Source organism: Rhododendron vialii, chromosome 6a (assembly GCF_030253575.1).
Source record: "Rhododendron vialii isolate Sample 1 chromosome 6a, ASM3025357v1".
NCBI lineage: Eukaryota > Viridiplantae > Streptophyta > Magnoliopsida > Ericales > Ericaceae > Rhododendron > Rhododendron vialii.
Genome location: NC_080562.1, coordinates 11,246,614 through 11,260,749, shown reverse-complemented (window position 1 = coordinate 11,260,749; position 14,136 = coordinate 11,246,614). Strand labels below are relative to the sequence as shown.

At 42.9% G+C, this 14,136-nt stretch overlaps 1 protein-coding gene and 1 non-coding gene across 2 annotated transcripts; one reads left to right on the top strand and one right to left on the bottom strand.

Annotated features, from left to right (window-relative positions):
* The first annotated feature begins 1,688 nt into the window (after positions 1-1,688).
* Positions 1,689-9,907, top strand: LOC131328390 (uncharacterized). Its single transcript, XM_058361337.1, has 7 exons — positions 1,689-2,189; positions 2,394-3,329; positions 3,387-4,807; positions 5,282-7,289; positions 7,364-7,450; positions 7,695-7,720; positions 9,805-9,907. The coding sequence occupies exons 1-7, from the start codon at positions 1,689-1,691 to the stop codon at positions 9,905-9,907; spliced, it is 5,082 nt and encodes a 1,693-aa protein (XP_058217320.1).
* Positions 2,253-2,359, bottom strand: LOC131331688 (small nucleolar RNA R71). The gene has a single exon (XR_009201488.1). It is a non-coding gene; the product is annotated as a small nucleolar RNA R71 (small nucleolar RNA).
* Positions 9,908-14,136: the final 4,229 nt, after the last annotated feature.

Here is a 14,136-nt window from a genome sequence, read left to right as displayed (position 1 = left end):
TTGATAAGCCCTCTATAATGTAAATAATAGGGCTTATCTCTCTCATTTTTTGTCACACACACGTGCTTAACTTACTTTATTAAGATGATATTGAGCGGAGTTGGTGTTTTTGGCCCTTGCAGGTTTAAGGTGGAAATAAGGCGTGTTTTGATGCCATGGATCAATTCCAAGGGTATCCGTACACCCGAGGCCACTTGGCACTCCATCGCCGAGTCCCAAGAATGATGAACAGTAGCTTTGGAGGGTGTGCGGGACAATGGAAGCCCAAAGGGCATGGAAAGGCTAAAGAACCAAAGGAGACAGAAATCTGTCCAGCCGCTACCCGTAGCCCAAAAATGGTACTACCCGTAGCCAGTGATCAGAAGCTGTGTCAAATTGCAAAACGAGACTACTACCCGTAGCCCAAAAATGGTACTACCCGTAGCACCTGGGATTTTCTGCCGATTTTTGTACCCGACCAAGCAACAACTTAGGGGTATTTAGGACTTTTGTAACTCTTTTTTAAGGGGCTATAAATACTTTCAAGCCTGATTTCAGTAGGGTATCTTTACTTTGGCACTCTCTCTCTCTCTCTACCTCCATTAATGGAGCTCCCATCTCTCTGTTCATTTATGCTTTGAGGAGGATTTTTGAGTACGATCCGTCTACTTCCAAAGCTTTTAGTCTTCATTAAAGGTGTAAGGAATCTCATTCCCTTCGAGGATCTTGTCTTTATTTCGAATTTAATCAATGTTTAGTTTTCTCCTTACCATTACCCGTGCTCATTTCATGTCTTCTTACGATATGTGTGAGTAGTGTAGTAAGGTTAGGTTGTGGGATGGTTAGCATCCCGTAACCAAGGGTGTTGCTTGTTCTTCTCATGTAATTTTCGTTTTTATAGCTTAAGCATATGCTAGGGTCAATTTTAAGTATCAAAACTTTGAGGTGTTAATCTCTTTGATCAAATGTAGGCAAGGGTTAAACTTCTTGCCACATTTGATACTTGGAGCTATGTCCCTCCTTGTGTTTGTCTAAATGCACCAAAAGAACCCTAGACATGTTTAACACTTTGGTTAAAAAGAGAAGAATCAAGTTTATCCTTGCGTTATGAGTGTTAATTATTCCTAAACCTAGCCTTTAGGTTAATCTCCAGTTAAAAATCCGTAGTTAGGTTAAGTAGCAAGTTAACTAAATCGTTCAGTTGGCCGTCTCAACGCCGAAGTTTGGTTGGCGGTCCTAACGCTAAATCTCTACGCGAGCTAATCTCTGAAAACAAGTTATGGATGCGCTCCCTGTGGATTCGACCCCGGACTTCCGGGTATTATGCTTTCAACCGACCTAACCCTACGCTTGGGGTATTCTTATTGCAACACACATTAAGGTCGCAAGCATTTTTGGCGCCGTTGCCGGGGAGCGCTTTCTTTTATAGCTTATCTTTGGAGGTTCGCCAACCCATTGTAAGTATCTCGTTAATTTTTACTTTGTGTGATTTGTAATTAATCTAGTGGATACCTCTAACTTGAGCCTCTCAAACGTGAGGTGTAACGAAGCTAGAGTAAGTACAAATCACCTTTTCTTTTATTGCTTTTCTTATTGAGGCGGCGGCATAGCCCCTCGAAGCTATTGTTAGGAGGTGGCGGCATAGCCCCTCTTGTCTGTTTACTTTAATCTTGTTGTCCATTGTTTCTCGAGAAAGGGTTTTCAAGTGTATGCGTGGTGGTCATCGTGGAGCCTTTCGGAGCCCAACTTCTAAAAGGCTTCATAGATCTTTTTCTCCTCCTCGACCCAAAACTCCTCGTCGGGTTCGAGCTAGGACACCGCCACCCCAAAGAATTCCTTTTTCTGTAAGAACCCCTCCTCGAGAAAGAATGGCCGGAAACGGTGAAGGCGAAATGCCACCGGTTGTGCCCGAAAGGACCATGAGTGACTATATGAATCCGGCCCGTTCTACTCCGCGGCCCACTATAGTCCTTCCGGCCACAACCGACGCGAATAACTTCACCGTTAAAATGCATCACATTAACATGATGCCATCTTTTTATGGCAAAGACAAAGAATGCCCGTACACTCATATGCGGGCATTCGAGGAATTGGTTTCCACAATAGTGTCCACGCCCGCTCAGCTTGAGTCCGCAAAACTAAAACTCTTCCCATTTTCTGTGAAAGACAAAGCCAAGATTTGGTTGAATAACATGAGGCCCCAATCCTTGGCAAATTGGGCGGATTTATCAAAGGCTTTCTACATGAAATTTTTTCCCCCGCATCTCACAAAGGAACTCATGAATCAAATTCAAACTTTCAAACAAAGAGAGGGGGAATCTTTTTATCAATATTGGGAGAGGTACAAGGATTTGCTTAACTCCATCCCACATCATGGCTTACCGGTTTTTCAAAGAGTCGAGTTTTTGTTAAAGGGATGCTTTCCAAGCACCCGACTTCTTATGGATAGCATGTGTGTGGGTGGAGTCATGGCTAAAACCCCTGATGCGGCGTGGGACTATTTTGAGGAATTAGCTGAAAAAACTCAAAACTGGGATTGCTCGGACCCCTCTGAAAAGAATGTGTTTAATCCGGTTCCGAGCAATTCCGGTAAATTTCAATTGAATGAGCAAAATGAGTTAGCCCACAAGGTCGCCCAGCTTTCCCGCCAAATTGAAACTTTACAACTCAACAAAGTTGCTGGGGTGGCCTCTGTGGCCAAGGCGGAAGACATTTGTGTTTTATGTGAAGTTGCAGGTCATGCTACGGGGGATTGTCAAATGCTCCCTGCCGTTAAGGATATTCTCCAAGGAACTGGCCCATCGGAGGTCAACGCCGTTAATCAACGGTTTGACCCTTATTCTCAGACTTTCAATCCGGGTTGGAAGATGCATCCTAATTTCCGGTGGAGCGATTCTCAACCTCCCGGACCGCCACAAGTTCCACCGTCTCAACAAAACCAAGCTTTCCGGCCTTCTCAATCTCAAGGAGCGCCGAGGTTTTCTCAACATCAACAACCACCGGGATTTGCACCTCCGGGACCTCCTCATGGGCAAAATCAATTCCAACCTCAAAAGCGATCTTTGGAGGATATTATGTCATCTTTTATGCAAAGTCAAACGTCCCTCAACGAGCAAACCACTCAAACGCTTGGGGAAATCAAAAATCAAATGGCAAAGTTGACTAATACGGTGGGGGTTCTTCAACAAGAAAAGGGGAAGCTTCCGACTCAACCCCAAGCAAATCCCAACGGAACTCATTTTCTGGGGAGCTCTTCGGTGCCTAGTCCCGAGCAAGCCAAGTCCATTATAACACTGCGGAGTGGCAAGGAAGTTGATACGGCCGTTGTCCCCAAGCCTAGTAAGCCACGGGTTACACCTATTGTATCGCAAGCACCGAATGTTTTTATTGACTCACCAACCTCGGAGCCTTCTCCCGTTGGTGAGCAACCGGCAAAATCTCAAGAGGAAGAACCCAAAGGCCCCGCCTCTCAATTTCCAGCTCCTTTTCCCCAAAGATTGAAGGCACCGGCCCGTGCCAATACCAATGCCGAGATTTATGAGCTTTTCAAGCAAGTGAGAATCAATATTCCGTTGGTGGATGCCGTCAAGCAAATTCCCACGTATGCCAAGTTTCTCAAAGACTTATGCACTCAAAAGCGTAAGTTGAATGTTCAAAAGAAGGTTTTCTTGACGGAACAAGTGAGCTCTATTATTCAAACCAACGTGGTTCCCAAGTATAAAGATCCGGGTTGTCCAACCATCTCCATCACCATTGGCGACAAGAAGATTGAAAAAGCCCTCCTCGATTTGGGGGCTAGTGTGAACTTGCTTCCGTATTCTATTTATGAACAACTTGGATTGGGGGAGATGAGGCCAACATCGGTGACCCTTCAATTGGCTGATAGAAGCATTCGTGTTCCACGCGGGATGGTGGAGGATGTACTCGTGCAAGTAGATAACTTTATCTATCCTGTGGATTTTATCGTGTTGGATACATGCCCTGTGCCCTCCTCGCAAGCGTCAACGTCGACTCCGGTCATTCTTGGGCGTCCATTCCTGGCCACTTCCAATGCCGTTATCCATTGCCGAAGTGGTTTGCTAAACCTCACTTTCGGCAACATGAGGATGGAGGTGAATGTGTTTAATATCGGAAGCCAAATGGGGGATGACGAGTGTGTTCATGAAGTCAATCTTATTGATTCTTTGGTCCAAGAGCATATGGACACTTTCTTGTGTAAGGATCCGTTGGAGGTGTGCCTTACCGCCGAAGAAAAAAAATTTCTTGACTCATTGGAGGTGGAGTATTTGTGTTCTTTGCTTGACATTGAAGATGTTTGTGGGACGGACGTATGGTCTCCAAAATTTGAAGAGTTGCCTCCTCTCGAGAGCAAGACCCTTCCCTCGAGTATTCAATCACCAAAACTCGAGTTGAAGGTCCTCCCGGAAACATTGAAATATGCCTTTTTAGGTGAAAATGAAACTTACCCGGTGGTGATCTCCTCCTCTCTCGTCGGCTCGCAAGAATCCCAACTCCTTGAAATTCTAAAGCGGCATACCAAAGCCATTGGTTGGTCTATCGCGGATATTAAGGGGATCGATGCTTCAATTTGTTCCCACCACATTTCCCTCGAGGACGACGTCAAACCTTCTCGCCAACCCCAACGCCGGTTGAATCCCATAATGAAAGATGTGGTGAAGGCGGAGGTTTTGAAACTCTTGGATGTGGGAATTATTTATCCTATTGCCGACAGTAAGTGGGTTAGCCCCATTCAAGTAGTTCCCAAGAAATCCGGTGTCACGGTGGTACCCAACGCCAACAATGAATTGGTCCCTACTCGAGTCACTACCGGATGGCGTGTGTGTATCGATTATCGGAAGCTTAACGCTAGCACTCGGAAGGACCATTTCCCTCTACCTTTCATTGATCAAATTTTGGAGCGAGTGGCGGGACATGCTTATTATTGCTTTCTAGACGGATATTCGGGGTACAACCAAATAGAAGTCGCCTTACCCGATCAAGAGAAAACGACGTTCACTTGTCCTTTTGGGACCTTCGCTTATCGACGCATGCCATTCGGCTTGTGTAATGCGCCCGGAACCTTCTCACGGTGTATGATGGGCATATTTAGCGATATGATTGAGAAGATCGTCAAGGTATTTATGGATGATTTCTCGGTGTTCGGTGACTCATTTGAATCTTGCTTGGAAAATTTGGAGAAGGTGTTGGCAAGGTGTGAGGCGAAAAATTTGGTGCTCAATTGGGAAAAATGCCATTTCATGGTGACTCATGGTATCGTGTTGGGTCATATTGTATCGTCGAACGGTATCGAAGTCGACAAGGCCAAGATTGATCTTATTGCCACCCTCCCGACCCCTAAATGTGTCAAGGACATCCGCTCTTTCCTCGGGCATGCCGGTTTCTATCGGCGTTTTATCAAAGATTTTAGTGCAATATCTCGGCCATTGTGCCATCTTCTCTCAAAGGATACCCCGTTTGAATGGACTCCGGCGTGTGAGGAAGCATTCAATAAGTTGAAATCAAGTCTCACTTCTCCTCCCATTGTACAAACACCGGATTGGAATTTGCCATTTGAACTCATGTGCGACGCTAGTGATTATGCGGTTGGGGCGGTTCTCGGGCAAAGAAAGGACAAAAATCCTTATGTTATCTATTATGCGAGCAAGACTCTAAACGAAGCTCAAATGAACTATTCCACCACCGAGAAAGAGTTGCTTGCCGTCGTCTTTGTCTTAGACAAATTCCGGTCATATTTGGTGGGATCTCCCATTACTGTTTACACCGATCATGCCGCTTTGAAATACCTCTTCACGAAGCAAGATGCGAAAGCTCGATTAATCCGATGGATCTTATTGCTCCAAGAATTCAACATCACGATCAAGGATAAGAAGGGAGTGGAGAATGTGGTGGCGGATCACTTATCCCGTCTTGAGTTTGAGGATTCTTCCTCGAGGATTCCAATTGTCGACTCATTTCCGGATGAACAACTTTTTGCCGTTTCAAGTTGCCCGTGGTACGCTGACATCGTCAACTATCTTGTCACCGGGCGACTTCCGGACCATTGGACCCCACAAGACCGGAGGCTTTTTCTTAGTGAGGTGAAAAGATTCTTCTTTGATGATCCTTATCTTTTCAAATATTGTTCGGACCAAATTATCCGGCGGTGTGTGCCCGATGACGATCAACGGGGGATTCTCTCATTTTGCCATACCGAGGCATGTGGTGGCCATTTCTCTCATAAAAAGACCACCGCCAAAATTCTCCAATGTGGATTCTATTGGCCAAATCTTCACAAGGATGCTTATGCATTTTGCCGGGCTTGTGAGCAATGCCAAAAACTAGGTGCGGTGACTCGGAGGAACATGATGCCCCTCACCAATATCCTAGTCGTGGAAGTGTTTGATTGTTGGGGAATTGACTTTATGGGCCCATTTCCAAATTCTTACGGGTTCCTTTATATTCTCTTGGCGGTGGACTACGTGTCCAAATGGGTTGAAGCCGTGGCTACACGCACCAACGATCATGCAGTGGTGCTTGATTTTCTCAAGGAGCATATTTTGTCAAGGTTCGGAACGCCCCGGGCCATTATAAGCGATCAAGGGTCACACTTCTGCAATCGGCCTTTTACGGTCCTCATGAAGAAGTATGGCATTACCCACAAGGTATCCACCGCCTATCATCCACAAACCAATGGCCAAGCCGAGCTCGCCAATCGTGAGGTAAAACACATTTTGGAAAAAACCGTTAATCCGAACCGGAAGGATTGGTCACTTCGTCTGACCGATGCCTTGTGGGCATACCGAACCGCGTACAAGACCGTGCTAGGCGCTTCGCCCTATCGGCTTGTCTACGGTAAGGCGTGTCACCTCCCGGTTGAGTTGGAACATAAGGCATATTGGGCGATAAAATCTTTAAACTTTTGGTTGCCCGACGCCGGCGTTCATCGTAAACTCCAACTCAACAAACTCGAGGAAATCCGGCGGGATGCTTATGATAATACCAACATTTATAATTCAAAAGTCAAAGAATTTCATGATAAGAATATCCAAAGAAAGAATTTTGATGTTGGGCAAAAAGTGTTATTGTACAATTCTAAACTCCATGTTTTTCCCGGAAAATTGCGATCTCGTTGGGAGGGGCCCTATGTTGTGCACAAAGTTTTTCCACACGGTGCCATTGAAGTTGTGAATCCCGCCAATGGTCATATTTTTAAAGTGAATGGTCAACGTTTAAAACCGTTTTTGGAAAATTTTGCGGTGGAGGACACGGTGGAGGAGTTAGTTGATCCGGTTTATCCGGATGATCCGTTGGTTTGAAAGGTTCTAAAAATAAAAATGTTTTCACGGGGAGCTTTTGCGTACTTCTGGACTTAATTGTTTGGAAGGCCCGGCCTCTTCGGGGGTACCCATCATTGACTTGGGTTATAGCTTCGCACGCCGCTATTCAAACAAGGTTCGTGTACCCAGCTCTGGTTAGTAAGGGCAAATTTTTTGTGGTCCGGTATAACCACCCGTGCTTCGCTTAAGATGTTGTCTAACTTGCTTTACGACACCTTAAGTGAAACATGGGGAGAAAAGTAGTACCCGTTTAATCACGTAACGATTCGGTGGATTTAAATACTTGTTCATAATAATTTCTGGGCCGGGCTATCACGAGCCGGCGGTACTAATGTCGTTTGTCTCCTATTAGGTAGTTGGTTCTTAAGTCTTTTGCAGGGTAACACGCTACCGCACCAGTCTTGGTAGTTTGGGTCTAAAAACCGGGGTGAGTGAGGCATTCAGGAGCCCTAAGCATGGGTGCGACTATGTGTCGCGGTTGTTAGCCCAAGAAAGCTCCGGCGATGGCTCTGTGCGACTAGCTATGGTTCCGATGGCGGGGCCGAAAGAGTGGGCCTTGGAAGCGGTTCCGATGACGAACGGTGGCATTGACGAAAAATCCTCCAACTTGGTCGAGGTATCGGGTGGTTGACATTCCACCCCGTCGGTACATTTTTGTTCTCCCTTCCCTTATTTTCCGTCTCTTTGCATCGAGGGCGCTGCATATTTCAAGTTGGGGGGGATAGATTATTTATGGTTTGCGTTTTCGATTTTGCATAGAAAATTTTAAAATTTTTTGTGCAATTTTCCCTTGTAATTAGTGATTTCAAGTGCTAGATACTTAGATTATGCTCAATTTTCCTAATAATGGCAAGAGTCGAGCACCCTGTCGAATTTGATTATGTGTTGAATCCATGTGCATGCATATATATGAACTTTGTTGAACAAATTGAGCTCCAAGGTGTGTCAAGTAGTATGCATCGCTTAGAGTTGAAGTTCGTTTTGAAGCATCCCATGCTTGTTTGTCTCTTTCCGCACTTGCGTAAATAATTTCCGTTTGTTCATACTTGAGTAGTTTAGATATCTTTTATGCATCATATTGGAGTTGATTGGCGTATGTAGGAAATGATACAAGGCAATTTTTGCATGATAAAACCTCAAAAGAGTCCCCTTGTTCTTAATTTTGAACCAAAGTCCGAGTCTCCGTTTATTGCTCAAGCTTAGGGAACCGGATGTTTGGAGGGTTGTGTGAAATTGTGTGTCAATGATCTAAGGTGCTTTGGGATGGTGTGAACCAGATAGAAGTGGTTGGGATGCAAAAGAACGAAGAATTGATATGTGATTCCCTATCTCCCCTCACACACTTCAAAAGTTAAAGCCCCAAATTTTCATCTCCCTCTCCAAAGCTCTTGGAATTAGCCCCTCAATCTCTCTCACTACAAATCTCATCTCAAATGACCCTATTCCTCAAAGAAAAATCAAAGAAGTGCTATGAAAGAGCAAAAATCGAATTTGAAAGAGGGTTGAATACTATCATGAGAGGATTGGTTAGACATCCAGACTAGCATATATTCCGGATGTGAAGGAGTCCGATGAGAAGGGAGAGCTCGAGGCTCAATAACGTGAGGAGCCGGATGAGAATTATGACTAGGTGTGGTGGAGTCGGTGGTAGTAATTCTAGTAGGACATAACTAGTAGTTTTTCTTCATTTCATTTTCGTAACCTTGTTTGGTGATTGGCTAATACATGTGGCCGTGGTTTGGGTAGTTTAGGGGATGGTAGTGGCCAAGGGTAGTTGAAACCAAGCAGAAATTTATGGCCGCTACCCTTTTTGTTTCCCTTTTCTTGGCACCAAGGTCATTATAAGCTATTAAAGTCCTTAATTGATCCTAATGTACGCTCGTCTAACTCTTTTTGATGCGTGATCGATATCTAATGCTAATTTAGTATGAAATTTCTATTAATTCAGTTAGTTTGTGAATAATTCCTTAGCTCTCTTTGTCGGCGCTCTTTTGATTAGCTTGCATAGCTTCTTCTTTTTGTCTCTTGCTATTGCAAATTCTTGCTAGCGCTTATCATGGGATGTTGTTCTAGTTTTTTTTACTTGGTGAAATTTCATATCTAAGTTTCCCCTTTTGAGTCTTGGAATGGAAATTCAAGGCGGACGTGTGTTGCTTGGCCGTTGGCATAATTTGTTCACCTTAGTTCATTGTATGCATGTGCGTGTTTAGCTTGTAATTGAGTTCGAAGGGGTGTTTGTTTGGACTCATGCCAAGTATCGTTGAGCATAATTGTTGTATCTTGTTTCAGGGGAACATTGCATAGCATTAGTTACTTACTTTTTTGGGTAAGTTTGCTAGGGACTAGCAAAATCCAAGTTGGGGGGTGTGATAAGCCCTCTATAATGTAAATAATAGGGCTTATCTCTCTCATTTTTTGTCACACACACGTGCTTAACTTACTTTATTAAGATGATATTGCGCGGAGTTGGTGTTTTTGGCCCTTGCAGGTTTAAGGTGGAAATAAGGCGTGTTTTGATGCCATGGATCAATTCCAAGGGTATCCGTACACCCGAGGCCACTTGGCACTCCATCGCCGAGTCCCAAGAATGATGAACAGTAGCTTTGGAGGGTGTGCGGGACAACGGAAGCCCAAAGGGCATGGAAAGGCTAAAGAACCAAAGGAGACAGAAATCTGTCCAGCCGCTACCCGTAGCCCAAAAATGGTACTACCCGTAGCCAGTGATCAGAAGCTGTGTCAAATTGCAAAACGAGACTACTACCCGTAGCCCAAAAATGGTACTACCCGTAGCACCTGGGATTTTCTGCCGATTTTTGTACCCGACCAAGCAACAACTTAGGGGTATTTAGGACTTTTGTAACTCTTTTTTAAGGGGCTATAAATACTTTCAAGCCTGATTTCAGTAGGGTATCTTTACTTTGGCACTCTCTCTCTCTCTCTACCTCCATTAATGGAGCTCCCATCTCTCTGTTCATTTATGCTTTGAGGAGGATTTTTGAGTACGATCCGTCTACTTCCAAAGCTTTTAGTCTTCATTAAAGGTGTAAGGAATCTCATTCCCTTCGAGGATCTTGTCTTTATTTCGAATTTAATCAATGTTTAGTTTTCTCCTTACCATTACCCGTGCTCATTTCATGTCTTCTTACGATATGTGTGAGTAGTGTAGTAAGGTTAGGTTGTGGGATGGTTAGCATCCCGTAACCAAGGGTGTTGCTTGTTCTTCTCATGTAATTTTCGTTTTTATAGCTTAAGCATATGCTAGGGTCAATTTTAAGTATCAAAACTTTGAGGTGTTAATCTCTTTGATCAAATGTAGGCAAGGGTTAAACTTCTTGCCACATTTGATACTTGGAGCTATGTCCCTCCTTGTGTTTGTCTAAATGCACCAAAAGAACCCTAGACATGTTTAACACTTTGGTTAAAAAGAGAAGAATCAAGTTTATCCTTGTGTTATGGGTGTTAATTATTCCTAAACCTAGCCTTTAGGTTAATCTCCAGTTAAAAATCTGTAGTTAGGTTAAGTAGCAAGTTAACTAAATCGTTCAGTTGGCCGTCTCAACGCCGAAGTTTGGTTGGCGGTCCTAACGCTAAATCTCTACGCGAGCTAATCTCTGAAAACAAGTTATGGATGCGCTCCCTGTGGATTCGACCCCGGACTTCCGGGTATTATGCTTTCAACCGACCTAACCCTACGCTTGGGGTATTCTTATTGCAACACACATTAAGGTCGCAAGCAGCCTTATACCGAGCTAAAGTTCCTCAATATTCCAACCCCCTCACCCTCCCCCCTCGGTTAGCATAGATTAGGAATTTTCATGTTCAAAAAAGTAAAATAAAACGCTAGTTGAAGGAGAGGAGGTTGAAATATTAAGCGTGGCTTCAAAGTCAGATCCATACAGGTCTTCATGCGGATTCACCTCATGTCATGTCTACTAAACATGTAGACCAAAACCGTCGTGGTGATAACGGTAAGGTATACTTTGACATCAAATTGTCAAATCAAGGCAAAAATTGAAGGAAAAATTTATTGAAGAACGAATTTGAAACCTGAGCTTAACAATCATTAAAAAAAAAACACACACACACACACACCCTTGAGGACCTTTGAACTGATATGTTGGTTCTTTGTGAAGCAACAAATTTTTTTCTAATTACACCAAAAAAGGAAAAAGTTTGTTCGTCGTCTGGTTTCGGTTGGACAAAGTGACGTATTTGAGGTCCTACTATATATAACTACTACTACTAGTACAGACATGCGGTGGGCCCAAAGATTTAGATGGGCCGTTCAAAAGCCTGGAAAAAACCGCGGCGGGGGCGGGAAAACCAGTTTGTAGTATTTAAAAAGAGCCCAAAACCGTGGACACCATTTTGTCTCCATCTTTTGGGCCGTACCTGGAAAGTCCGGGTTTTGTTTTTATGGGACCAGAGCTACATCACTTATGACTTATGAGAGGATATTTCCTGCAATTTAATATTAGTATTTGTAATGCGAGTTGTTTATTTTGGGACATCTTGACACACAAATACTTACCTATGCTTGATTCTTTTGATTGTCCGCATGAGTATTTGACGCAGTGAAAATAGCAAAATGAATTGCTTGGATCATCAAAACGAGGCTGTATTGGATCCCGTTTCGCATCACATTATGATCGTGGAGTGATGGGTACAGACTGACTACCGAGCTGGACCAAGTTTGCTTAGCTTGGTCTGCTCGGGATACCTGCTCTGCTCTCTACAGAACACCTGCCTTGGACAACTGGCCCAGAACTTACAACGACCCCTATCTGACGGGTCTCCACTAAATTAACTCGCCATCAGTTGAAGGGATAAGAGACAACACGCTCCACTTCCCTTGGGAAGATCGGCCCAAGTGGGCACGCATCAGCAAGTTAAAGAGTGTTTGCCTTATATGAGGTCGCATATTTGCATCCCACGAAGGTCAACCACTCTAAACCATGAGGCCACTAAAGGGTTTGACTGGCCATTAACATCAGAACGCGGAACTCGCAAATTGGCTTGAAGATCCGATTATAAAAATAAAAATAAAAAAAAAAGGAGGAAGGCAATGGTGGAGGTATGTAGGGTTCGGAGGGCCCGGCCCACTGCATTTCAAGAGTTTACTACTACATGTAATATTATTATTAATTATATAACTAGTATAGAAATTTCTAAAACTTTAAACATTTTTGTAGGAAGAAGTGTGGGGATTAATGAACAATTCAGAACACAGAGGTATTCATGGTTTCATTAAGGTCATAAACTGAATGGATAAGATTTTGGGAAATCTTTCGCGCCTTTCTTATGGATGAAATGAAATGAAATCTATAATTTTGGTCCTTTCCTGTTATATCTCTAATCTGGATGAGCCTTGATTCGGGCCAGTTTTTGGGAGGCCCAGACAATAGCTAGGGCCCGGGGAAAAACTCTCTTGATGCCCCCTCCTCATAATGTTGGACACTTTCGGAAATGAGTGTCATTTTTAAATTGTGTATATTTTTTAATTTATAATGTTTTATGTAATTTTTAAAATTTTGTTTAATAGAATTAATTGAAATCTATCTAACAAGAGATTCATATTGCTTATCAAAAACATTGCAAATTACAAGATATACACAATTTTATCATACGATTGAAATAGTGATAGTATCCAACTTTTTGGGACGGAGAGAGTACCAGAATAGATACAAATGTTCTGACATTTATTACACACGAATAACGTACACATTGATTAATTTAAGTCAATATATGCTCAATCTCCTCAAAGTAGGCCAAAAAATCATGACATCAATTGGTATTACGAATTACTATCTCTCTTCGCTCATTACACCTACATTCAATCATTACTCTCATAAAAAATTTCTCAAAAACTCATCCAAATACAGCATTAAAGTTTTTTGAGGTGAGGGGAGGGGATGAGCAAAATAGTACTCCTGAGGATTTGAGGTGAACTGTCTTTGGCCTATTGCCACCCCCAACACATCAAAATATTTACTTAATTATAAGATCCAAATCAAAAGCAGGCCATACTTGCTAACAAAACCTCAAACATGGAAAACAAATTCAAGAATAGAAATCAACCAGAAAAGGCAAAATCCTGTCAAGAGAGGGTTGGCATTAGGGGTGATATCAGTCCGGTTTCGACCGGTTTGAGTGTATTTTTCGGTCGAAACCGGATATCCGGTTTGAGATTTTTAAAAACCGGAACCGGTTGAGATAAAACCGGTCCGGTTTCAACCGGCTCAACCGGTTTCGGTCCGGTTTATCCGGTTTTCATTCATGGGCCATATTTTTTGCTCAACACATCAAAAAATTCACAATTCAACTCTTAAAATATCAACTAAAAATCTATAATTCAACCCTTTTTTTTGGACCCAACAAAAAAGGATCAAATTTGAGCCCAATACATTAAAAAAAAAATTCATAAAAACATAATTAGGCCCATAAAAATAGTTTTTATCTAATAAATATATTTATTAGACCAATATACACCACAAAATATCAACCAAAAACCCATAATTCAACTCCTCCCCTATGTTTTTATATATATATATATGTATATATTATACATATATATAACCGGTTCCGGTTTCAACCGGTTTTTAAATCACATAAACTGGATCGAAATTATTTTTCCGGTTTATAAAATTTTATAAACCGGAACCGGATCGAAATTATTCAACCGGTTTAAAAAATCCGGTCCGGTCCGGTTTTTCCGGTTTCGATCGATTTTCCGGTTTCGAGTAACAGCCCTAGTTGGCATTGATAAATCCCGGACAAGATGGAAATCCCATTGTAGATCAACAAAAGAAAAAAGAGATGG